This window comes from Trachurus japonicus, chromosome 11, assembly GCF_045865225.1.
Source record: "Trachurus japonicus isolate A0001 chromosome 11, Traja_1.0".
Lineage (NCBI taxonomy): Eukaryota > Metazoa > Chordata > Actinopteri > Carangiformes > Carangidae > Trachurus > Trachurus japonicus.
The window spans coordinates 4,816,205-4,842,043 of NC_140917.1; the positions used below are offsets into that span (position 1 = coordinate 4,816,205).

The 25,839-nt window shown below is 41.8% G+C and overlaps 2 protein-coding genes across 7 annotated transcripts in view; both read right to left on the reverse strand.

The window, feature by feature from the left end:
- LOC146977959 (putative C-mannosyltransferase DPY19L4) overlaps positions 1-7,405 on the reverse strand; it is a 28,568-nt gene extending 21,163 nt beyond the window's left edge. Inside the window, exons 1-6 of the mRNA XM_085790748.1 lie at positions 7,243-7,405; positions 5,716-5,910; positions 5,319-5,443; positions 3,374-3,464; positions 3,169-3,290; positions 410-555 (exon numbers count right to left, since the gene is read on the reverse strand). Coding sequence (XP_085646874.1) covers positions 410-555; positions 3,169-3,290; positions 3,374-3,464; positions 5,319-5,443; positions 5,716-5,910; positions 7,243-7,348 — 785 coding nt within the window. The 5' untranslated portion in view covers positions 7,349-7,405. The remainder of the gene's footprint in view (positions 1-409; positions 556-3,168; positions 3,291-3,373; positions 3,465-5,318; positions 5,444-5,715; positions 5,911-7,242) is intronic.
- A 1,594-nt stretch (positions 7,406-8,999) lies between these two features.
- Positions 9,000-24,611, reverse strand: LOC146977960 (uncharacterized). Of its 6 annotated transcripts, none has more exons than XM_085790745.1 (11): positions 24,280-24,611; positions 21,606-21,716; positions 21,403-21,510; positions 19,963-20,082; positions 19,771-19,878; positions 17,959-18,126; positions 15,416-15,535; positions 15,133-15,300; positions 13,071-13,229; positions 12,310-12,456; positions 9,000-9,451 (listed from the first exon to the last, which is right to left on the reverse strand). In XM_085790745.1, exons 1-11 carry the CDS (start codon positions 24,323-24,325, stop codon positions 9,381-9,383), a joined length of 1,326 nt encoding a protein of 441 aa, XP_085646871.1. In that variant the 5' UTR covers positions 24,326-24,611; the 3' UTR covers positions 9,000-9,380. The 6 variants fall into 6 exon arrangements, with proteins under 6 accessions (XP_085646871.1, XP_085646870.1, XP_085646869.1 ...); XM_085790744.1 differs by having other exon boundaries at positions 13,071-13,226; positions 15,133-15,330; XM_085790743.1 differs by having other exon boundaries at positions 9,000-9,448; positions 15,133-15,330.
- Between the last annotated feature and the right edge of the window lie 1,228 nt (positions 24,612-25,839).

Here is a 25,839-nt window from a genome sequence, read left to right on the forward strand (position 1 = left end):
GAGAGGAGAGGAGAGGAGAGGAGAATGAGGAGGAGGAGAGGAGAGAGGAGGAGAGGAGAGGAGGGAGGAGAGAGGAGGAGGAGGAGGAGAGAAGGAGAATGAGGAGGAGGAGGAGAAGAAGAGGAGGAGTTGAGGAGAGGAGAAGAGAAGAGAAAAAGAATAAGGAGGAGGACGAGGAGAGAGGAGGAGAAGGAGAGGGGGGAGGAGAGAGGAGGAGGAGGAGGAGAGGAGAGGGAGGAGGAGGGAGGAGGAGAGAGGAAGAGGAAGAGCAGAGAGGAGAGGAGGAGGAGAAGAAAGGAGGAGAGGAGAGAGGAGTAGTAGTAAATAAAACCTGCAGCTTGTCTGACCAGGTGAGGAGCAGGAAGGAGCAGGGAGCAGGGAGGAGCAGGAAGGAGGTGCTGTGTCTCACCTGTTGATGAGGAACCAGGCGGCGGCCAGCAGCCCCGACACCCAGGTGCCGCTCATCACCCAGCTGCAGACGAACAGAGCGCTGACGTAGACGGCCTGCAGCCCGAACACCGCCCCCATGTAGAAGTAGATCGGCTCCACCACCTCCTGCAGGAGCAATACACACTTTATCACTGATTACTGATTATTGATTACTGTCAGATTTATATCTCCATCTGATCCACTGATGGTCCAATGGGTCTGGGTCAGGACAGTTAAAGGGATAGTTCAACATTTTGTCAAATTGGCCCATAGACACAGTCGGCAAGCAAGGAAACGTCACTTCCGGTTAGGGCCGTGGGGGAAAACAAACCGTGTCCCCCATACACACTCATGCAAAAACGCGGCATTTTAAACCTTTGTCAAAGGCTTTTTCGCCGTCCTGTCTTAGTTTTAATCACATGTATATGCTGACAGAGAGCTATAGTTTTAGAAACTCATCACGATCTGGGTCGATTGTTGTCCGTACATTTAAAAATATTAGGTATTTCACAGTCAGTCATATTTGTCTTCCCCCACGGCTCTGACGCTCTCTTAGTCGCCGCCGGCCGGCTCTAGACACTCGTAGACACTGCCTGAGTTATTGTGTATTATTTTGCACCGCAAATAAATTCAAAAACCACAACCTGAACTTTTATATCGGAACTTCGCTCATCTTCTCCAAACGTGTAACGCTCTGACCGGAAGTGAAGGTTGCCGACCCTGCTGACTCGGTGTAGGCTATGGCTGTGAAAACTTTATATTTTAAGATGTACGGACAGCAATCGACCCAGATCGTGATGAGTTTTCTAATATATAGCTCTTTGTCAGCACATACATGTGATTAAAACTAAGACAGGACGGCGAACAAGCGTTTGACAAAGGTTTAAAATGCCGCCTTTTTGCATGAGTGTGTATGGCCCTAACCGGAAGTGACGTTTCCTTGCTTGCCGACTGTGTCTATTGCCATAATCCCTATAGTCATAGCAGTAGGTTCGTTACCTTTAATTGTCGGTGCAAGCTGTTTTTAGAACAGCGGAGCAGAGCCGTGAGCTGCTCTAGGGCTGACCCAAAAAATTTGAAGCTTCGAAGCTTCGTTCGTTGCCATGGTAATCGATCATGAAAGTCCGTGATCGATTTTTTTTCCCCCTCCTTTTTCCCTTTTTGACACCCGTTCTCATCGGCAATTGTTACATTAAAATGAATAGGCTACTTGGCATCCTGGAAACCTGCCTGATTTTGGAGAGATTTTGCACTGACAATTACAGGTAATGAACCTACTCCTAAAACTATAGGGATTATGGTGATGGGAGAATTTGCCAAAATGTTGAAATATCCCTTTAAGAAGTTTGCAGCAGTCAAAGATATGAATTACACACCCAAAAAACTGTGAAAGAGTTCAACATTTTTGTCAAATTGGCCCATTGCCATAATCCCTATAGTCATAGCAGTAGGTTCGTTATAGGGCTGAAACGATTCCTCGAGTAATTCGAGTACCTCGATTACAAAAAATGGTCCGAGGATTTTTTTCTGCCTCGAGGAATCGTTAATTTAATTGTAGTTCAAGCGGCCGCACGGACTTTCAATGTGGCACAACGTGCGCCGTAACGTAACCTATGAACGTAACCGTGCACGCCCCCCCCCCGCGCGGCCGTTCGCCGCGGATGACGGCGGAGATGGGGAGGGGGGCGGCGGCGGCGGCGGCGAGGCGATGGCCGCGATGACGGGGGGACGGTGGCGAGTGGCGACAACACAGCAGAACAATCCTGCCTAGGAGCTATCAGGCTACTTAACCAAAGTCTCTTGAAATATCAAACAAAGAAAAGGACTGTGGAAGTTTGAATGGCCAAAATACTTAAGTTATCATGACGTGAACCATCTGTTGCGGTGAGACCGTTGATTAGGTAGAAACCTTAACGGGGGGGCGGACGTGGGTGTTTGACTGAGGGAGAAAAAGGCGACAAAAAGACAGAAAATGTCTCTCTATAGGCACTCTAGTTGTAACACGGCCCTTGCATACCACAGCAGCACGTCTTCCATGTTGCAGCATCTCCACAGAAAACATTTTTGATATCTTGAAAGTAATTTAATTTTATTTATTTTTGATATCTTGAAAGTAATTTAATTTAATTTATTTTTATTTGTGTTTTATTTATTCTTATTTATGTTAGCAGCAGTCGCCTCTTTAGTAATGTTTCAAGACCAGAAAATACTTGCTTGTGAATTTAAGAAATAAAAAACAGTTGATTCTACAAAAGGAAACCAATTGGTCATTCATTATTGAGTGAAATATGTTATTTTCTCTTGTGTATTCATAATTGCTCTTTAACCAAGCAAAAATACGTTTTATCCGATTACTCGATTAATCGATGGAATTTTCAGTAGAGTACTCGATTACTAAAATATTCGATAGCTAATTGTCGGTGCAAGCTATTTTTAGAACGGTGGAGCAGAGCCGCGAGCTGCTCAGAGCTACGCTACGGAGGCTCATTATGGGATTTCTTGGTTTCCCTCATCAAACTCATCAAATACACAATCCAACAACTCCACAACGCTCTGGTGGACAAGTTGTGACCTGCACATTCACCACGCTATGAGATAATAACACAACGTTACCAGACAGAGTTGTTTTAGAGGGAAATGCAGAGACTGCTTGATGAAAAACTGTCCCTGAAGGCAACGTGCATCAGCGGTTTTGCATGAATTTGAAGCAGCAGCTGATGAGTCAGTGGAGCGACTCACCTGTCCTCCAGTGACTCTGTAGATGAAGCTGGTGATGAGCTCAGGATACAGAGACAGACGCTCCACAGCGTTGATGGTCTGACCAGACAGAGTCCTGTTGTCCACCAGCAGCTCGTACAGACCTGGAGGAGGAGGAGGAGGAGGAGGAGGAGGTGAGCAGCAGACCTTTAACTCCTCCAGGTTCGAGTCCGGTCCGTCTACGTACCTGTTCTGAAGGACGGCGCCGTCACCAGGTGTTTGTAGTAATAATAGTAGAAGCCACTTCCTGCCTGGAAGGTGACCTCCCGCTCCAGATCCTGACACACAGAGAGAGAGGAGACTCAGTGTTAGAATAAAATGATCCAGGATCAATAATCAATAATCCATCTTTACTTTGATCCCAGTTGGATCGGATCGGTCTGATCCAGATACTTAGTGTTAAATGTGACTGTGTGTCAGACTGAAGGCTGATAGGTCTGTAGACAACAACATCTGACACTCAATAAAAAAGCAAATATACATTACTCAAACACATTGTGAATATTTTTACAAAATCAAAATTAAAATTTCATTTAATTATCCAGTAGTTGGGAAAAAAACATTAAGAATTCTTAATTTGTGTAACTTTATTCACATTATCACTGTTTGGTTTAAAAAACAGGTGCAACATATAAATTAATATATGTTATATTATAAATGTTGTTTATTTGACCAGTTTCAATTTAATTTAAATGACTTTATACACATGTGTATTTTGTTGTAAGTTCTCACATGCACCTGTTACTTTATTGTGTTGTTAACCAAATGTATGTATGCCATGGATGTTTGTACATTCCTATTCTGCAATAAAAGAAATGCATAAATAAATAAAAATTTACTAGTGTTGGTTGGATGTACAATATTACATTAGAAGGAACACTGGGTGCAAGGATAAAAACATTCTTCTTTGCTTTGAGGACTACATCAGTGTTTCCCACACATTCATTTATTCACATTTTGTCCCTGAATCTACCAAACTGCTGGGATCACAGGGTTCCTACAACTTAAGCCAACTTAAATTTAAGACTTTTTAAGACGTTTTTAAAGCCACTTGAAATAAAAATAGGGTTAGGGACAATTTTACCCACTTTCCTTGTGGTCCAAGGTAAAGTGACTGCTACATGAACATTGGATTGTGTCTCTTTCCAACTGTCCTTTCAAAATAAATGCATAAAAAGTCCGGAAAAAAACAAAAAAAAACACTGACTTGGGAGCTGGTGGTGGTGAGAAATTTAGCGTTGACGGCCGCCACTAACTTCTCTATGTCGGAATGTTACCAATTATTTTGAGATTTGAGACTAATTACAACCATAAAATACCACTTATCATGTGTTAACATTTTTAAGACATTTGAAAAATTGATTTAAGACATTTTAATGCCAATTAAGGCCTTGTTTTTAGATTAATGGATTTAATGCCTTTTAACCCTCTAGGTGCCGGAGTTTATTTAGGAAAATATTAAGTTTGGATTTCAGGATTTCACAAGGCTGTAGCTTTTAAGTGGTCAGAGATAAATCTATGGTGTAAATGAGAAAAATATTCACAATGACCTAAAGTTTGTGATAGGAGTAAATGTACTCATCTAATTTGCATATTGTGACGTCACCGGGTGGCAGCCCCATTGGATTACGTGACTTCCAGTAAAACTGAATTTGGAACATATTTACACAGGGAAAAAAAGTTTTTTGACATTTCATCCTCAAAGTAAAGGAACAGGGGTGTGATTGGAGTACATTTCACTTCCTGGTCGCTCCGAGCTGCGTGAGCTGCGTGAGCTCCGCGAGAAAAAGCGGAGCGCCTGTGCGCCAATCAAACTTTTTTTTCTCAGATATTTTGTAGAAAAACACACCCACAAATGACGTGAGGATTGAAGCTGAACGTGTTCGCCACCTAGTGGTACCAAGCAGTAACAATATAGGTCAGTAGATTTAAAGATATGGGCTGTTTTATCCAAGCATGCTGCCTGTCGCAATAATGCGACTTTGGTGCCTAGAGGGTTAAAACTTTTTAAGGATCTGTAAGAACCCTGGAGGAGGTGAGTGTTGGACCAGGTGGAGCTGATGATGATGATGATGATGATGATGATGATGATGATGATGATGATGATGATGATGATGATGACGACGACTCACCTGTCGAGTGGAGAACCAGAACTTCCTGTCGTGGTAGGTGGACAGGTAGACGGCGTAGAGCATCCCGCACGCCACCGCCGCCAGAGCGCCGAAGAAGACCCGCAGCACACGCTGGAGGAGAGCGGCTGAGGAGCAGAGGACAGGACAGGACAGTGAACGCCACCTCATCACCATAACAACCAGGTGTTTAAAGGGATAGTTCAACATTTTGGCAAATTGGCCCATTGCCATAATAATCCTTACAGTTTTAGGAGTAGGGATTATGGCAATGGGCCAATTTGCCAAAATGTTGAACTATCCCTTTAAAAGTAGGGTTAGTGACACTGTTACTGTTTCTTTAACTTCCTGTTTTGTATAATTAAGTTTTTATATCTGAATTTAAGAAACAGAGACTCACCTGTGGAGGAGGCCGTGGTTCTTCTGACAGGTGTCTTCACTCTGGTTGGTTCCTCGTCCGTCAGGTGACCGCCATCACCTTCATCCTCCTCTTTCTCCTCCTTCTTCTTCTTCTTCTTCTTCTCTGATGAGTCATCACCTGCTGCGCCGCCGGACAAACTCCCATGATCCTCTGCTTCCCCCGGCGCCGTCACACCTGCTCAGGTGGGACAACAACAGCAACAGACGGTGTGAAGGTGAGTCTGGTTTCTGTCTCTTCTGTCAGTCAGTGGTTTGAAAATGAAAACTCCCATGACCGCATCATGCCTGGCACCATGTGAAACTGTGTTATTTAAAGGGACAGTTCAACATTTAGTCAGCTCCTCCTCTCACCATAACCCCTATGATAATTGGTCTGTATTTATATAGCGCTTTACTATACCTGAACAATACCCAAAGCGCTTTACAGTACATCACATTCACCCATTCACACACTGATGGCGGAAGCTGCCATGCCACGACTAACCACTAACCACGACCCATCAGGAGCAAGGTGGGTAAGGTGTCTTGCCCAAGGACACTACGGCAGCAACCGGGACAGAGCGGGATTCGAACCACCAACCCTCTGATCATTGGACGAGCCGCTCTACCACCTGAGCCACTGCCGCCCTATAGTCTTAGCAGTAGGTTCATCACCTTTAATTATCGGTGCATGTTGTTGTGAGATCGGCGGGGCAGAGACGTGAGCTGCTCAGTGAACACAATGGAGGTGAACGGTGCAGCAGGTCCCCTGTCCCTCATCAAACTCATCAAATACACAATCCAACAACTCCACAACACTATGGTGGACAAGTTGTGACCTGCACATTCACCACGCTATGAGATAATCATGTAACATTATGAGACAGAGTTGTTTTAGAGGGAAATGCAGCCGGAACTACATTCCAGACACGGCTGCTGGGCGGAGGGATTTCAGAAGAGAAAGTAGTTCAGAGTATTTGCTTCATGTGTCGTAATGTCACATAATGTTTCATGATTATCTCATAGCGTGGTGAATGTGCAGGTCACAACTTGTCCACCAGAGCGTTGTGGAGTTGTTGGATTGTGTATTTGATTAGTTTGATGAGGGACAGGGGACCTGCTGCACCGTTCACCTCCACTGTGTTCACTGAGCAGCTCACGTCTCTGCCCCGCTGATCTCAAAACAACATGCACCATGAACATACTGCTACTATGACTATAGGGGTTATGGTGAGAGGAGGAGTGACTAAATGTTGAACTGTCCCTTTATTAAAGCCTGATGGAGCCAGGTGACCACAGCTGCTACACACACACACACACACACACACACACACACACACACCTGACCACTTCCCTTTCAGAGGCCCCGCCCCCTCCACAGCTGAGCAACACACACACACACGCACACACACACCTCCTCCCTATGTGTGTGTGTGTGTGTGTGTGTGTGTGTGTGTGTGTGTGTTTACCACAGGAAGCCATTAACCGGCGTCCTGTTAGCATCGTTAGCTCCGTTAGCTTCACTTACCTTCAGTCACTTCCGGGTCACTTTGGCGCCTCTCCTCTTCATCTTCTTCCTCCTCCTCTGCAGCTCTCTCCCCAGACTCGGTCCTCCGGCACCGCAGCTCCGTCATGACGAGGTTAGATTAGTCCCAGAGGAGAGTGATGTGTCGGGGCAGCAGCATGCTAGCTGACCCTCCGGTAACTGCCGGTAACGGTAACTGTTACCGGTGCTCGGTGCTCGGCCGGTGTCCGCTCGAGCCGCCGCCGTTATTCTCTTTCTTTTTCCTTCTCTTCTTTCTCTTTCTCCTCCTCTTCTTCCTCCTCAGCTCGACTTTCTCTTCAACTTTCCCCCTCCGCCGGGCGACGAGCCACCATGAGCGGCTGCTGTTGGCTCTGACTCTCGGCTGCTGCTCGGCTGTCTCCGCTGGAGGACTCGGCTGTGACGTCAGACTCGGAGACGCGCCGGAAATTACCGAGTCCGTCCGAGTCGAGTCCGACCGCTTCGAAAGCAGCGGAGAAGATAGATAGATAGATAGATAGATAGATAGATAGATAGATAGATAGATAGATAGATAGATAGATAGATAGATAGATAGATAGATAGATAGATAGATAGATAGATAGATAGATAGATAGATAGATAGATAGATAGATAGATAGATAGATAGATAGATAGATAGGTAGATAGGTAGGTAGGTAGGTAGGTAGGTAGATAGATAGATGGCCCTAGGATGTGGCTCACTCTAAGCTCAAACACCAAATCACTGGTTAAAACAGACATGTTTATGCCCTCTGAGGTTTGAGGCCATTTTCTCAACTTTTACATGTTTTCTTAAATTTTATCTTTTTAAGATACTTGCAGATGTAACAATACTAATGTCACAAAAATGACATTAAACTGTTTAGCATTATTGATAAGTATGATTTACAAAAGGCGACCTAGCCTTTGTTTTATTTCATGACAGGTATGTGTATGTTGTGTAGACATTTTGTTGTAATTTTGTTCACATATGCACCTGTTCCTTTATTGTGTTGTTAAAGGAATGTACTGTATGCCATGGATGTTTTTACATAACTATTTGATCAATAAAGAAAGAAATAAACACAAGTTCACTAGTAACTGGAAGGAAAACCGGCTGCAAGGAAAAAGACATTCTTCTTTGCTTTGAGGACAACATGAAAGAAAAAGACTTTATTTTGTACAACTTATTTTTATTTTAAAGTAAATTTCACATTCATTAAAAAAAAAAAAAAAATGGATAGACTCCAAACCAAAGTTTTACACACTTTCTGCATAAACCGTATCAATTTGGCACCACTGTTGATGGACTGGAAAACCAAAAGGCAATGAAAATTTTGGTCAATTTTTTATTTAATTAATAGGTCTGGGGTTTTTTTCCCATTACTTTTTGTTTTTGTTTTATTATTTTTCCTGTTCTTCGTGTATAATCATTTATACACCTGTTTTAATAAAAATAAAAACACAAAAGATGTTCAGTTTCTCTCCTTCTGCTCAGTACATTAATTTAAATGTGTTCTAACAGGTTTCAGCCTCTAAAATGTGAAGCTTTGGTTCCTTTCTCCTTTTAAAATCATTCTGATGTGAATCAACAGAAATACTAACTGTCTATAAATAAATAATTCTTATCTAGCAAATATAACAACATTTTTCAAACTTTTGACTTGAGAAATTTAATAATTGACTACTAGTAATTATTTAAATGGAAATTTTAAGTAATAGTATAAAATATTTGTTGAACTTTTTTTTTTTTTTTGTCAGCGTGTGTGTGTTTTTTGTCAGATGAAACAGAGACTGACACTTGAATCTAATTTTAAAGTGAAAGCATTTTAATGCGACACATGAGACTCTGCTGCATGCTGAGTGAACGTTTAATGTACGGAGAGGAAACAGCTGATGCAACCTACAGGCAGAAATATTAAAACATTTAGAGACTGTGCATAAAATCTTCCTCAAAAACCCCGTTCCCCGTTCCCAAACCTAAAAACTGGAGTAGAAATACAACCACCATAAATTAAGACATAATGTATAGAAAACACAGAGTAGATTTACATGAACACTGACTGGTTGTTTTAGGGAGTTTCTCTCCATGATGGAAGGAGCCACTGACTGGTTTTAACCGGTTTTAACCCAAAAGTTCATCATCATTCCTCCTCTGACGAGTCCGACCCCTCCACTCGCTCCTTTGTGCGCTCTTCGTCCGTCTCCGTCTCTGCTGTGGAGAATCACAGCGGCGTTACAGTCTGTTTGATCGATGCATTGCTCCATCACTACAAATGTATTATTTTTTTAAAACGGCAAACACTCTGAAATTCACTGATCTGGTTCAGCTGCATCATCAGGGTATATAGACCGAATCGCCTTGTTGTTTACATTCTACTGCCGGGTAGAAAACCAGCACGTAATTTGAATGAGATCAATAGTTACGAACGAGAGTTTAGCTATATATATCATATTTTTCACGCCCTATCACCGTTTAGACAAATCTGAAATGATTGAAGAAACATTACTATTTCTGTGTGTGTGTTTTGTGTTGCTATGTGTTGTATTTATTCAGTTTGGGGGAATCACAGTGTCTAGAAAGCATCAGTGACTCAGCTGACAGGGACAGCTAACGGCAGCTAAGCTAACGGCGGTAGCTAAGCTAACATCAGGACGTCAGCTGTTAAAACCCTCCCGTTGTGGGACACGACACGAAACTACTCCAGTTAGCTCAGTCATGTTGTAACTCAGATGTCCGCTGGAGAAAATATTTTTTCATGGACCGTTTATTGAGTCACTGAGTTATTAAAGTTAAACAGGTAGCTAACCGTTAGCCCGGCTAATCTATGATAACCACGACTAATTACAAAAATGTGCACACGTAAATAGTAATGTTTGTCCAATCACTGGTTTTATAAACTTTACAAACATCAGATTAGTCTAATGACATGAAAAATTATATATATATAGCGAAACTCTCGTCCGTCACTATTGTTTGAATGCTGGTTTTCTACCCGGAAGTAGTTGTAAACAACAAGGAGATTCGTCCTATACAGGAATCTTGAAGTTAATTTTAATACCTTTTTAAGACTTTTTCAAGACCTTCTCAACATTTTTTAATACCTCACCGCCGCTTCAAGCTGTAACCATTTACATCAGTGACACTTTTAACTTAACAGTTTTAGTTTTTGTAATAAAGACTATAGACCACTATGATACAACAGAATTCAAAAAAGGCTGGGATAATAAATCAAAAGGCAAAGTTTATAAAAAAAAACATTGTTGTTTTTGTTTTTTTGAGAGTGGAGCAATCTTCTTTTCTTTTTCATGAACCGGTTCATCTTTGTTTTTTAATAAAACGAATAAATTCACACACTTCCGCAATGTTTTTTACGACTCAAAGTCTTGGACAGCTAATTCAGAAAAAATACCTTCAATATTTAAGACTTTATAAAGTCGTGAAAAGACTTTTTAATACTTTTTAAGGGTCTTGATTTTCCTAAGATTGATTTATCACCTTTTTTTTATCACCTTTTAATACTTTATCACCTTTTAATACTTTTCAAGACCCCGTGGATACCCTGATGTGGGTAATGGGGGCGGGACTAGATAAGCTTTTGCTTCTCCCGCTTTTCCCTTTCGGCCATGTATTGTGATGATGATGATTTAAATTGACATGCCCGAAATAAACAAATTGATTGATTGATTGATTGATTGATCATGTACAAAGCCAAGAGACAATCTACTCCTGGGTGATGAACAGAATACGTTGCAGCGTGGGTTTAATCTGAGAGAGGAACTTAATTTTAAGATAATTAATGTCCGAACAACTCTGAAAAGTGTCTGTGTAACATCTGTGGAGAAGGAGCTCAAAAATAAAACAAACAGAAAACTGTTTTTAAAAAATTATACAAAAACATGTTTCTAAAGTTGGAGAGTGGAATATTATTTGACTGCATGGGGATACGAGATTATAAAACTAAGAGAGAGGCCGTAGACTTTGCATTTGGTTTTGGTTTGGCTTTAAAGGGATAGTTCAACATTTTGGCAGATTGGCCCATTGCCATAATCCCTATAGTCATAGCAGTAGGTTCGTTACCTTTAGTAATTGTCGGTGCAAGCTGTTTTTAGAACGGCGGAGCAGAGCCACGAGCTGCTCAGAGCTACGCTACGGAGGCTCATTATGGGATTTCTTGGTTTCCCTCATCAAACTCATCAAATACACAATCCAACAACTCCACAACGCTCTGGTGGACAAGTTGTGACCTGCACATTCACCACGCTATGAGATAATAACACAACGTTACCAGACAGAGTTGTTTTAGAGGGAAATACAGAGACTGCTTGATGAAAAACTGTCCCTGAAGGCAACGCAGCATCAGCGGTTTTGCATGAATTTCCCTCTAAAACAACTCTGTCTGGTAACGTTGTGTTATTATCTCATAGTGTGGTGAATGTGCAGGTCACAACTTGTCCACCAGAGCGTTGTGGAGTTGTTGGATTGTGTATTTGATGAGTTTGATGAGGGAAACCAAGAAATCCCATGAGCCTCCGTAGCGTAGCTCTGAGCAGCTCACGGCTCTGCTCTGCCGTTCTAAAAATAGTTTGCACCGACAATTAAAGGTAATGAACCTACTGATATGACTATAGGGTTTATGGCAATGGGCCAGTTTGCCAAAATCCCTTTAAATAATCAGTTTATAGTGATCAAGAAATCCGCTTATAGTGTTAATTTTCGGCCATTTTATGAATGTGGGCACCACTGATCTGTACTGAGACTGTTGTTAATCTGTCACGTGAGTTAAATGATGCCTGTAATCGAGGTGCAGACGGTCGAGTTTGGAGCTGACGACAGGATCGAAAAGAAGAGAGCGAGACGATGTGGCCGTAGCCGCCGTGATACGACGACCTTGCCGTTTCGTTACATTTTTCTCATTGAAAAACTATTCAAATGGCATTTAGATGATGTTCTGCATAAAAAATGAAGTCAAATGATTTAAAAAAACCGCTTCTAGTGATCACATTGACTCTGGACCCACATGGTCACTGTAAGCGGTTTCCACTGTAATCAATAATAATAATAATCAGTACCTGCTCTCTTCTTCTTCTTCAGACTTCCTGTCGGCCCGGCGTCGTCTCCGTCACAGCGCTCCAGGATTATTCTCAGGATCTTGGTCACTTGTGGGTGTTTAGCAGCTTTGATCAGCGGTTCGTCGTCTGAGCTGTGGCTCGACATCACTGACAGAACATTAAGAAAACAAACATGTCGCTCAGATGAAACATTTATTTGATCTAGGGATGTCACGATTACTTGTTTTCACAATTAATCGTGGTATTAAACGCCACAATTAATTTATCGCAAAGATTCCTAAATACCGTCACTTTCCAAAAAAGATTATGTCGGAACCGTATCGACAGATGTGGCGCCAAAATAAAGGTAAATGCACAGATACTGGTCCATTTACCTAATGTAACATTGAATCGGTAGGAATTTAAAAGTTTGCGTGTCATTTGTAATTAAAATAAAAACAAAAAATCGATTAAAATAAACTTAAACAATTGGTATAGATGACAGTTAATGACTTGAATAATTCAAACACTTCCCCTAGGGAATATAATCGGTCCTTTATTAATGTTTGTGTAAATAATTAGCATTGCAATTATTTAGACTATATTTGATTTTACACATACTATATAGTGTTGTGAAATTAATTAATGCATAAAAATTGTGATAATCGTAATATCGTGATTATTTCTCTGACAATAATCGTACCAAGAAAATCTATAATCGTGACATCCCTAATTTGATCCCAATGAAGAGTCGGAGTGTTAATTATTGTCTCCATGTTCACCTGATGCCGGCGTCTTGCTGGACTTCCTGGTGTCCCTCTTCTTCGCCTTATTCTTATTCACGGCGGCAGCCTTCGCTTTACTTTTAGTTTTCTTTCCTCTGCTGTTCTTCTTCGCCACGTTGATGAGAGGTTCGTCATCCGAGCTTCCGTCAGACGCTCCTGAACAAACGACCACCACAGCAGGAAGATTTCACTGTTATTATTGTGTATTTATAATAAGACACTACAGGTGAATAGGGTAAAAATGTAAACTAACATATCACCATGAAACTTCCCAAGTTTATCACTTATATTAGGACAGTTATTTTTTGTATTACAAGTTTTAGCAAATCTTATGTTTAAATATGTAAATGAAGCAATATCTAATGAAATATGCGCTAATTTGCATACATTTCCAGAACAGAAATCTGAACAATGGATAAAACTAGTTTCGTTTTTACAGAGGAGGATTTTGGATATCTCTTTTCATCACTCTGTAAATGAGAAAATACTGTCACCAGCCCTAAGAAATCTTAATGTCTCCATGTTTTTAGTAATAAAATGTTGTATAAATGAGGCTGTGAATGATATATCAACAATCCCCTGTAAAAAAAAACCTTCAGAATATAGAAAGGGATCAAACTGGAAGGTTTGGTGTCTGTAAGTGCTGCTGAAGTGGAGATTTCTAGCTCAGAGTCTGAGTCTGAAAAACTTTCTGAGAAAACGGCCTTTAAAGACTTGGACTGTAAAATTACATAGATTGTTAATGTAAATTGTACTTTTACGATTGGTTGCTGATACAGAGGAAACAACAATTTTGGAGCCACATCATTGTTCAGGAGAGAGAGAGCTTTGCAATGATACCTGACATGACATGGTTCAGACTAACTTCTGGTGAATTTAGGCGAAATTTACAGACAAAAGAGACAAAATGAAGTCCCAAGAACAAGATGCAAAACTAGAGGTGACAGAGCTTTTGCGGTGGCAGCACCCAGGCTCTGGAACAGGCTTCCTAGACACATAAAATCTGCTGAAGATGTTGTGCAATTCAAGTCTTTGCTCAAGACCTACTTTTTCTCGCTGGCCCTTCAGTGTGGGTTAATATGGGAAACTATGTTTACTATGTATACTGTGGAACTGTCTATTTGTGCTGAATGTGTTTGATATAATGTGTCTGATATAGGGGTGTCACGATTTCGATTTTTTATCGAAATCAATCGAAATTACGTCGATCTCGAGCATCGAAGTCAAAGAGAGGATCGACGACCCCCCCCCCGCTCTGCCCCGCTGTCAAATGACTCTTGCGTATCAGCGCAATCTCGTTTACATTACATTAAGCCGACATCAGGAGGAATAATGAGACACGACGGTAAATTAATGAAAATAAAATTATGATTATGTACAGATATAAACATATTTGTTACAAAACCTTGGGGGCAATTTTGGCCCCTGGATCATGATTTCTGGGGGCATGTTACCTTTATATTGTAAAGAAATTATTTAAATGTGACCATTAGTGCCTAATGTGATACATTATGGAAATTGCATCACTTATATGTATCCCATCTTTTGAAATGAGATTTACTGTACAACATTTGATGAATAAAACCAATGATCGTAGACTAGACTAGTCTGAAAATAGCATAGGCGTCTGTGCTGTAAGAAAAAGAAAAAAAATCGAGAATCGAATCGAATCGTGACCCTAAAATCGAAAATCAAATTGAATCGAGGATTTGGAGAATCGTGACACCCCTAGTCTGATATGACTTGTACAGCACTTTGGTCAACAATGGTTGTTTTTAAACGTGCTATATAAATAAAATTGAACTGAACTGAACTGAAAATAAAAACATTAATGTGGATTTTCTACCATTTCTTTCCTCTGGTCTGAAAGAAGACATGATGAGGAAGGAAAATAACCCAAAATCGTCTGTGAATAAATGATGCTACATTGACTCAGTCGCGGTTTAACAACATCAGCTGTGATATCTTTCCTTCAGATAGACCCCGCCCCCTTTCAGCCAATCAGTTGCCCTGGAGACACAACCTCATTTAGTTGCCACGGTTACTGCCGGGGGAGTACCTCGTCTCTTCCTGGATGATGCACCACGCCGAGGCGTCGAGGCCGTCGTCCTCTTTGTGTTCCTCTTGGCTGGGCTCTTCTTCTTCTTGTTCCCACGGCGATCATCATAATCATCATCTTTGTCATCGTCATCGTCATCATCATTGTCGTCTTCCTCTTCCTCTTCCTCTTCCTCTTCCTCCTTCTCCGAGCTGCTGTCTGAGGATGTAAAACACCAGAGGTCAGAGTCGAGGCTGCAGCTCCGTGTGACGAAGCCGAGGCCGAACCAGGCGTCTCTCCCCACCTTTCACTTTCCTCTTCGTCGTCCTGGTCGCCGCGGCAACTTTCGTGCTCTTCCTCTTCACCGCCGCCGGGGGTTCGTACTCCGAGCTGTCGCTGTTACTGGACGACTCCGCGTATCTCACTGCAACAAATAAAAACAGATCTTATTGATGCAGCCTGTGTGCTGTTACTAGTCTGGGGCCGTTGACTCGCTGTTTTGGTAGGAAACGGATCCAGGGCGAGAGACAGGGCTCGACAGTGCGACAGTTTTGCTCGCATTTGCGAGTTGATAATAGCCCGTGCGAATAAAAAATTGCATTCAGTCGCATCAGTGCGACTCGGACAGAAACTGCATGCACCGCTTTGCATGCTGTTTAACGTGAGCAGTATCCCCCCCGCCCCGCCCCCCCTGCCTGTTTGGTGATTTTGGCCGCCGCATTGATTAAAGCTTGTGTACATCGGGGCCGTTCAGATGTAACGTCTTTTCCGCACATTACTTTCAAGGTAGACGCGCGTCATGCACGCCAAGGCGACACCGTAGCAGCGCACATTCGGTGCGATGCGCTTTTTTTCCGTGCACGTTCGACCTGCTTCTTCCTCCGGTACACGGTCTCGGGCTGTCTCTCCTACTGTTTCACATGGAGCTCTGCTCCGTTTGAAAGGTGAAGGAAGCCCTTAGGTGGTACGTGGCCTCCGAGGCTACCGCGGAGCTATCAAAAAAAAAAAACCGCTTGTCGCGGTGAGAACAGCTGACATGTGGTCACAGTCTCACAGTGCAACATTCATATAAACTTCAACCTCAAAGCTCCCTGTCTGACCTGTCCCTGAACATCACACAGGGGCAACATGGAGCTGCTTGTGTGACAGGTTGTTGAGGAAAAATGTTTGGTGTTTTTACTGTTCTCAAATGTAAAAATGGGTCATGTTGGACCCTCAGCATTATTTAAGGCTTAAACAGCCTGCTACAACATTTTTCATTGTGCTCCTAAAAAATCTTAGTGTAGAGCCCTGTATGTAATGTTCAGCTTTTTATACTGAGGGAAATATAGGTTCACTGCTCATCAATACCCCCACCCCTGGGCCACATGCACACACATACAGCGTAAAACTAAAAACTAATATTGGTTGTAATAAATATTCTATTTTCTCACACATATTTGCATTGTTTGTCTTTCCTGATTTTTGTTAAGGCAAAGAGCCAGTTAAAACATTAAAAATTAGTCTACAGGGTTAGGATTATAGGCTAAATCTACTTTATTTGTTTGAAAATGATATTTTCACCAAAACTACAAAATTTTTATTGTGCTACTAAAAAATGTTGTGTGCTACTAAATTTTTCAGCATGGTAGCACAGTGCTACTTGGAAAAAAGCTTAGCGTCAAGCCCTGAGAGAGACAGGCTTTTCCGTCAAAATAAAAGCACCGAGCTAATAAAATGCGGTAAAACTCTTTAATTTAAGGAATATAATTTACAAGAAAGTCCCTGATGCATTAAGTTAACATTTTGCTTTTATTGTATTACAAGTTAAAGAAGAAGTAAGCGATATTTTTGTGTTAATATAAGTCTTAAATAGTTATATCTTCCGACAGCAATCACTTCTATAGAGTGTTTGGTCTGAAACACGGGTCTGTCAGTCACTCTGCTCTGCTCTGAGCCGAGGAGAAAACTTTTCTTGTATCCTACAACCTTTATCCAATGAGGAGAGAGAACGGCATAAAGGGGCAGTCCTCTCTGTGTGTGCAGCCAAGGGATGCGCCTGAATGTGGTGACGTAGGGACGAGGACCAATAGATCCATGACGAGGGCGGGGGCTGCTAACTCCATCGGCTGACAAAACGTTATGGTGCGTTCAAGGCAACTCGTAACTCGTGTTTTTCCGACCTGTGAAGTCGTACCAGTTCGATCTGGTACGAGTTCACGGGTCGGAAGTTACGAGTGGCCGTTATAGTGACTTTCACAGGTAAAACAGGTCGGAAAAACACGAGTGGGTTGCCTGGAACGCTACAAAGTCGTAAGTTGTGACTTGAAGCTGTAATTTACGGTTTCAAAAGCCTGCCTGGAACGTAATTCTGACACCTGCAACAGCTGCATACTATCTTCTCCTGATCAAGTCATGTGACTAGTAGTATTTAAGATGGCTTCTGATAGCTATCCTACTGTCTGACGAAGAGCTACATTGCTCGAAACGTACGTCACTACAATAAATTGACACTGAGTCCTGCAGAGCTGCGAGTGCTCTTGTTTTTTCTATTTTGCTTATTGTTTGCACTCTGCACCTGCCCTCACTGGTGTGATGTGCGTGTCCACTCTGCTTTTGCTGGAACGCAGCATTAGCCAAAACGACCGCATCGCTTACTTCTGCTTTAATGTTTATTTTATGAGTTTTATGTTGATGAACACTTTTATTTTGGTGAATTTGGTGATTTTGGTCTCCGCTACAGACAGGAACCAGAATGCAGACGAATTCGGAGGTAACCGACACCAGGCTCTTCGCTTGTCTGAAGAGCCTGGTGATGCGAGGCTAGCTGTTACGGCTGCTCTGAGATCAGTTTCCCAGCTCACCCACCTTTCTTCCTGGCGGCGTTCCGTTTGGATTTCATCGCCGCGGCCGTCTGTCGGGACGGAGTGACCGACGCCTTCCTCCGCGGCCGCGATTTAAGTTTCTTGGCAACTTTACTCAGAGGTTCATCGTCCACACTGTCGTTGTCGTCGTCGTCGTCGTCCACTGGTGATTCTGTGACAAAAACATATCAATAATATTTCAACTTTAAAAACAGAGTTTACAAACAGATAACAGGTTCAATCTGGGCAGAGACGATGAGAAGCTACAGACTTAGACGCCATGAAAGAGATGCCATACGGAAGAGCATCAGGACCAACAACGGAGTTTTTTTTTTTAAGATTCTGAGATAAAAACTAAAGCTGCGTTCATAGCGGACCTTTTGTTTTTCTCGCGGGCGACGAGTTTACATGTTAAGTCAATGCAAACGAGCGATTAGTGTTGTCACGATACCAACATTTTGGTACCGGTATCGGTACCAAAATGTTTTTCGATACTTTTCGGTACTTTTCCAAAGAAAAAGAGAACACAAAAAATGTCATTATTGGCTTTATTTTATTAGAAAATCTTAGAACTATAACATATGCATCAGTAATCAGTAAATCAGTAAACAGTTACTGCTGCTGCAGGATTCAATTTCCATCTATATTAATCTGAACTCTTCCTAAATTAAAACATTAGTGGTCTGTTTAAAAATGAATATCAACTTGTTTTCTTTGCATTATTTGAGGTCTGAAAACACATCTTTTTTTTGTTATTTTGACCAGTTGTAATTTTTGGGAGAAATTGTTATCAGTTGTTTATAGAATGAAACAAAAGCGTTCATGTTACTCAAACACACACCTATCGTTTCCCATACGTAGACCAAATTGATTTTGTCAGTACCCCGGTACCACTCTAGTACTGGTATACCGAACAACCCTACGAGCGATTGAGCGTTTAATCGCCCAGGCGAAAAATCGCTGGGGCTCCGAGCGATTTTTCACTCCGTCGCTCGAGATGAGAAATCCCAACTCTCCGGCCGTCAGACAGCGACAAAAATAAAAGGTCCGGTGTGAATGCACCTTAAGAATTTCTGAGATAAAAAAATATACAGTCCGAATTTCTGAGTTGTTTTTTTTAACTCACTGAGTGCCAACCACGTAATTTCTCGTTTTTCGTTCCCATGCGTTGAGTGCCAAAAACGGGATTTCTCGTCTGTGTTATTGTTGTTTAGTGGCGCCCCCCCCGCCCCCGATGGTGGTTTTGTGAATAGAACAACAATTGTTGTATATATTTATCTTACACGAGCCCTTTGATCCAGAAATGCGAGTGTCAGAAGAGCGACAGGCACAAACAGAGCAGCTTTCATAAAAGACGCTGTATCTCCTTTTATAGAAAAAAAGGAGGGATTTTGGTGAAACCCAGCCATGTTTAGCTTGACTTTTCTCAGGAACGGAGGCACGTAGAAACAAACGGTTTGTGGCCATTTGAAGCATAAAGTTTCACCTTTCAAATGAGCCACAGTATGTGTTGGTGGCAATAATATAGAATACACTGTGGCTCTACAAAAATCGTCAAAAATGGTCTAAATTGCCGGTACACTTGACTAAAACTTTGGAAATGAGCGCGGCACTCAATGAGTTAAGATTCTAAGATAAAAAACTAAGAATTTCTAAGATAAAAAGTCAGAATTTCTGAGATAAAAACTGTCTTATCTCAGAATCTTACAAAAAACCCTCTGTTGTTGGCCCTAATGCTCTTCTGTACTGACAACAAACACAGTAAAAGTCAGTTACAGTGAATTTGAAGAGAGGGTTCAGCTGCAGCTTCTCTCACCTTCTTTCTTCGACGTCTTCGATGATGAACTCTTCTTCGCCGCTCTGGACGACACTTTGGCGATTTTACTCAGAGGCTCGTTGTCGGAGCTGTCGTCTGTGTTCACGTCTGAAACAACAAACACACACATCATCACATCACTGCTGTGGTTTAGTATTTACAGTTTGTGTGTATTGTGATGTTGATCGTCACCTTTCTTCTTGTTGGTGCCGTTAGATCTGGATGATGTTTTTTCTTTCTCCTCTGGTTTCTCAGCAGCCGCAGAGTTCGTCTTCTTCTTTATCGGCGGTTCATCGTCTGAGGAGTCAGAAGCTGCAGCAGGAAGAGAGAGAGAGAGGGGGGGAGGCATTTTCTATAAACAGCAGTTTAACGCGGTTACAGACGGATGAGAGCTCGTCACTCTGAGGTGGAACTCATCGACCACGAGCTCCTCTGAGCAGCAAACGGATCAAAGTGTTTCCAGCTGAACTCTTTACCACAAACAGGTGAGTTTAGAGTAGGAAAGAGCAGCTGAACTGATGCACATGGCAGAGTAAATATTCTGTTTAACCCTGAACTGTCCAGGTCTGGTGTCTCCTCCTCTGTGTCTCTAACCCTCCTCTCCTCCATGTGCATTTGTTTTTATTTTCAACGAAGCCAGTGAGAAATCAATCCATGGAGCGGTGGATAAGGTTATTTATCATCTACCATGTTACCATCATGTGTATATCTGTGTAGTCTTATCTGTCATCAACAAGAGATTACGTGGCGGTGTCGCCATGGAGACGAGAGCTGGGACACCGGGTCGGAGGCTCTGATCCCTGGAGTTCTCCCTGGAACTAGTTACAAGGCATTGATTTCAATGGTTCTCAAAGTGAGGTCCGGGGACCCCCAGGGGTCCTTGAGAGGGTTCAAAGGGGTCCCCCCCAACTTTTTCTTGACATTTTACCACTTTTTTTTATTTTATTAGTTTTTTATTCATTTTTTTTAAAAATGTAACCACTACTTTACCACTTTTTTCAAGAAAAAATATATTTTTTTACTTTTTCAAAAATAGAAATTTAACCACTTTGTCTAGTTTTTTCTTTAACATTTTCTTTGGGAGAAATTTTACCAATTTCTTCTAGAATTTAAAAAAAAACTTTTACCACTGAGAAATTTTTGAGAAAATATTTTTTTTTTTTTTTTTTTTTAAGAATTCTAACCACTTTTTTTCTAGAATTTAAACAAAAAAACGTCTTTATTTGAAAATTTGTTATCACTTTTTTCTAAAAAAGTCTTTTTTCCAGAAGTTTCTCAACAATATTTCCACAAATTCACGTCATTGGCTCTAATTTGAACATATACATTGACTAAAAAAGTAATTTCCTTCAGTCTCAGAACAAATATTTGTGTGGCGGTGTCGCCATGGAGACGAGAGCTGGGACACCGGGTCGGAGGCTCTGATCTTACAAGGTTGGTTTTCAGCCAAGAGACGCTCCATTCTCCCTGGAACTAGTTACAAGTCAGTGATTTAACCAACACTAGGAAACATGGAGCTGAGTTAAGGTGGAAATACTACAGAGTTCCTCCTTAAAAACAGGAAACGCTGCACAGATCTGCATGTGACGAACTGAGAGTGAGTCGAGAGTAAGACGCTGCAGCTTCTCTCACCTTCTTCCTTCTTTGGAGACACCGATGAAGACTTCTTCGCCGCTCTGGAAGACACTTTGGCGACTTTACTCAGAGGCTCGTTGTCGGAGCTGTCGTCTGTGTTCACGTCTGAAAAAACAAAACAAAACAAAACAAAACATTTCCACCGTGTTCACTCATCTCTTCACGGCTGTCGTCTAGCTCAGGTTCATCGTCATCGTCACCTTTCTTCTTGTTGGTGCCGTTGGATCTGGATGATGTTTTTTCTTTCTTCTCTGGTTTCTCAGAGTTCGTCTTCTTCTTTATCAGCGGTTCATCGTCTGAGGAGTCAGAAGCTGCAGCAGGAGGAGAGAGAGAGAGGAACATGTGAGATTAACACCTGGAGCTCTTCCTCTTGTTATCGTCATATTTCTATTATTTTTATTCTTTTATTCTTTCATTCTTCTATCCGTGTATGTGTGTGGAGTTTGGGGTTGATCTTGTATCTTTATTCCTTAAATCCTGCAAAGCACTTTGTGTACATGTAAGTAAAGTGATGTAAAAATAAAGTAGGAGTGCACCGAATGGCATTTTTTGGCCGAAGCCGAATACCGAATAAAATCAAAACGCTTGGCCAAATAACCGAATACCGAAAGTGGTTATAAAGTTTTTAAATAAAATATTTTTTTAAACTTAATTTTCAAAGAAAGTAAATGTTAATTGACTATTCTGACAGTTTTTGAATATTCCAGTTGCCGTTGCTCATCAAAAAAGCACAACAAGTTATATAAAGTTTTTCATTTAGGCCTATATCGGCCCATTGTGAGTGCTGAAAGATGCAAGTACATTCCAAAAAAACCCAAGTGTCTTTTAAAACAGTGGTTCCTAACCTTTCTTGGTCAGATTTTTTTTAATTCATCAATTAGACTACTAGACATTTCAGGCGACCTCATTTGAATTTCAGGCGACCCCACGTGGGGTCCCGACCCCAAGGTTGGGAAACACTGTTTTAAAAGCTGTCGGCCACGGACGGAGTGGGCGACGTGCTGGGACGAGGAGCTTTCGTTGTAACTGCTGCAGCCGTCTCTCCCTTTCGTAGCCTACTCAGCTGTTCAGGGTGTTTGGTTTTTAAATGATTCATTAAACGGCGCGTTGCTGCAGAACGGTCCCCTCACTCAGCCTCTCAGTGGCCGTGTCTCCGCTGCAGACAGGACGCACCGGCTCTTGGAGCGACGTGCAACGGTGCAGCTTCCCTCCCACTGCTCTTGTTGCTGTTGTTTTTCCAGCAGTAGGAGTCACTCATTAATAAAGCTGGGGTTTAAGCTGCCGTTTTGATCGTCGCGCGATCGCGTATTTATCAGACCTTTTTTTTATATATAGCCTATATATTCGGCCTTGCTTTTCGCTCATTCCACCGAATGTTGCTTTTTTTGCAATATTCGGCCAAATATATTCAGTTACCGAATATTCGGTGCATCCCTAAAATAAAGTATGATTGACATATTAATTAGTTAGTTGGAAACTTGTGACATTATATAAATGTACGTAGACAGGCCAAACAAACTCAGGGCTCCAGACTAACTTTATTTATTTGGCCCCCAAACTTAAAATTTTAGGAGCGCAAGCAGAACATTTAGAGGCGTGCGCTGTAAATCGACATGCAGGTCAGTGTATCGTTTGGATATTGGATATTGGATTTTCTTTTGACGAAGAGGAGAAAACAATAGGTTTATTTGATTTTTATTTTGAAAATACAAAAAGTCAAATTGAAACACAAGGCAATCTTCGTTTTGAGCAAACAAACTTTTAAACACATTTGCTTTTCATGTTCTATTTCATAAAACATAAAATAAAATCTCCAGACAACAGAAATAAATGAAAAAAAAAACAACCAAATTTTTTTTTTTTCATATTTTGACACCGGATGTTGTGATTTTCAAGGCAAGAGCGCCAGTGAGCTACAGGACCCGTGTGTGGTTCTATAGGATAAAACGTCTTTGGAGCTCTACTCAGATATGATTTCAGACACGGCAAAATATCACACCAACGTTGGGACAGAAGAGGATTTTCTGCAACAAGTTTAAGGAGATTTTGAGCTGAAAATGGCAGATGCTTGAAATTGTAATTTCCTTTGCATCCGCAACAAATCATAAAATTACGATTGACAATAACAATCTATGTAATTTACAGTCCAAAAGTCTTTAAAGGCCGTTTTCTCAGAAAGAGTTTTTCAGACTGAGAGCGAGAAATCTCCACTTCAGCAGCACTTACAGACACCAAACTTTCCAGTTTGATCCCTTTCTATATCCTGAAGGTTCAGAGGGGTTTGTTGATATATCATTCACAGCCTCATTTATACAACATTTTATTACTAAAAACATGGCGACATTAGATGTTTTAGGGCTGGTGACAGTATTTTCTCATTTACAGAGTGATAAAAAGAGATATCCAAAATCCTCCTCTGGAAAAACTTCTAATATGTCAACAAAATAAAACAAGAACTTTGAAAGTAGCTTTATCCATTGTTCAGATTTCTGTTCTGGAAATATATGCAAATTCGTGCATATTTAATTAGATATTGCCTAAGGTGTATAAGTGATAAACTTGGGAAGTTTCATGGTGAAATCTGCATCAGAAGAAAACATACACTGAACAACAAAAACAAAATAAAACAAAAAACAAATTGCAATTGCAAATTTACTGGTTGCACATGTGCAAGTAGATTTTTTTACATTTACTTGCACTGTCTCAAATTTTAGGGGCAAAACTCTATTCAGGAGAAACTGGTTCCCCTCGTGTCCTAAACCTTCTCTGTGCTAAAGGGTTAATGGACTGTTAGCTGTTAGCAGTTAGCCCCATCACCGCCCACAGTAACGTAACGTGTCTGCAGTTACAGGTAACGTGTGAGCTCCTAATCACCTGTGGGGGTGCGCAGGGCTGCGGGGGGGTCCATGGTGTCGGTCATCAGTCAGTTAATATTGTTTAATGTCGTCGTTCATCAGACAGAAGCCGCCGAGCTGCTGGATGTGTCGTTAGCTGCTAGCCGCTAGCTGTTAGCTGTTAGCTCGGTTCGCGCCTTTCTCTTCCTCTTTCCCGCCGATAGTTTTTCTCCTTCGACCTCCGCTGAGCCGCAGAGGTTCATTCACCTCGGTTCAGACCAAACCGGTGTCTCCAGTCCGAGGTGAAGTGAAGTGGTCTGGTTTGGTCCCAGTTCAGCTCCCAGTTCACCACCACTCGTTTGTTTTCTTCAGGTTTTCTTCCGGCTCGTTTTTTTTTTTTTTTTTTTTTTCCAGAGGAAACCGCTCCAGCGCGTCTTGATGACGTCGCACAACGTCATTGGCCCGCTGAGTTCAGAGATTGCCTAGCAACAAAACCATGGGAAAACCTATGGGGAAAACACAATATTCATAGGTTGCAGTGACGTCACGTCGAAGGGACCGCCGCCATATTTGTGTCCGATTTGACAGGTCTCCTCATATGACAGCATGCAAACCGCAGGATGGAAATGACAGTTTCTTGACAAAATGACAGGGTTTCATACATCCTGTCTGGGTTTATATCTCTATAACAACAGACAAACTCTATATTATCCCACTTATTACACAGTTTATGAATTAATTAATTAATTTGAGACGTTATGTTGATCAAAGTCCGAAGTCCGGCCACTTCTCCGCTGTTGCTCCTCACCCTCCTCTCGGTCGACTCGTGTGTAGTTGTTTTCAACGAGCTTTTGATAATCAATCAGTAGATTGATGAATTATCATGTAAATGTTACGATGTGCGCATTTATGTCGTCCTGTCTGTCATAAGAGATGACGGTTACGGGACACGTTTGTGTCACGGACTCGCGGTGGCACAGACACAGCTGGTCACAGCTGTGACACTGCGCTGGCCCGTCCGCTCTGTCCGCTCTGATCGCAGGTTTGATTCCAGCAGCGGTGAGGGAGGCAGAGAGCCTCCACTCTCCCTCTAACAAGCTACAAGTCATTTTTCTAACATCACAATTAGTCTGAAGCTGGTAAAAATGAAACACAAGGTAAAAATCCTTATAGTTCTTCTGCCCTGCTGCGCTGATCAGAGCGGCGTCCCTAGCAACGGCCCGTTTTACTTAGCAACGGTCTGTTATACAGAAATAAAAGACCCTAAATGCAGAATCAGTGATAATTAATAAGAAAGTAATCAAAATGCAGAATTCAATATATCCATGTTATTAAAAGAAAAAGTGAATCCCCTCTTTTTGTGAGACTTGTCACAGCCCATGCTGCCACTGACAGACTGCCTGCTGTCAACCATTTATTCCGGCTATATTTTACGTCTTTTGGGATGGAATAAAACTGCAGTCCGGGGTTTTTTTTGGTGACTGCTATCACAGCCAACAGCACAATATAATCCTGGCATCTTTCAAATAACGTCAATTTTCGGTCTCTTGCTGATTTCCTCCTACTACTCCACTTGTTCTGGTAACGTGACGCTGTGATC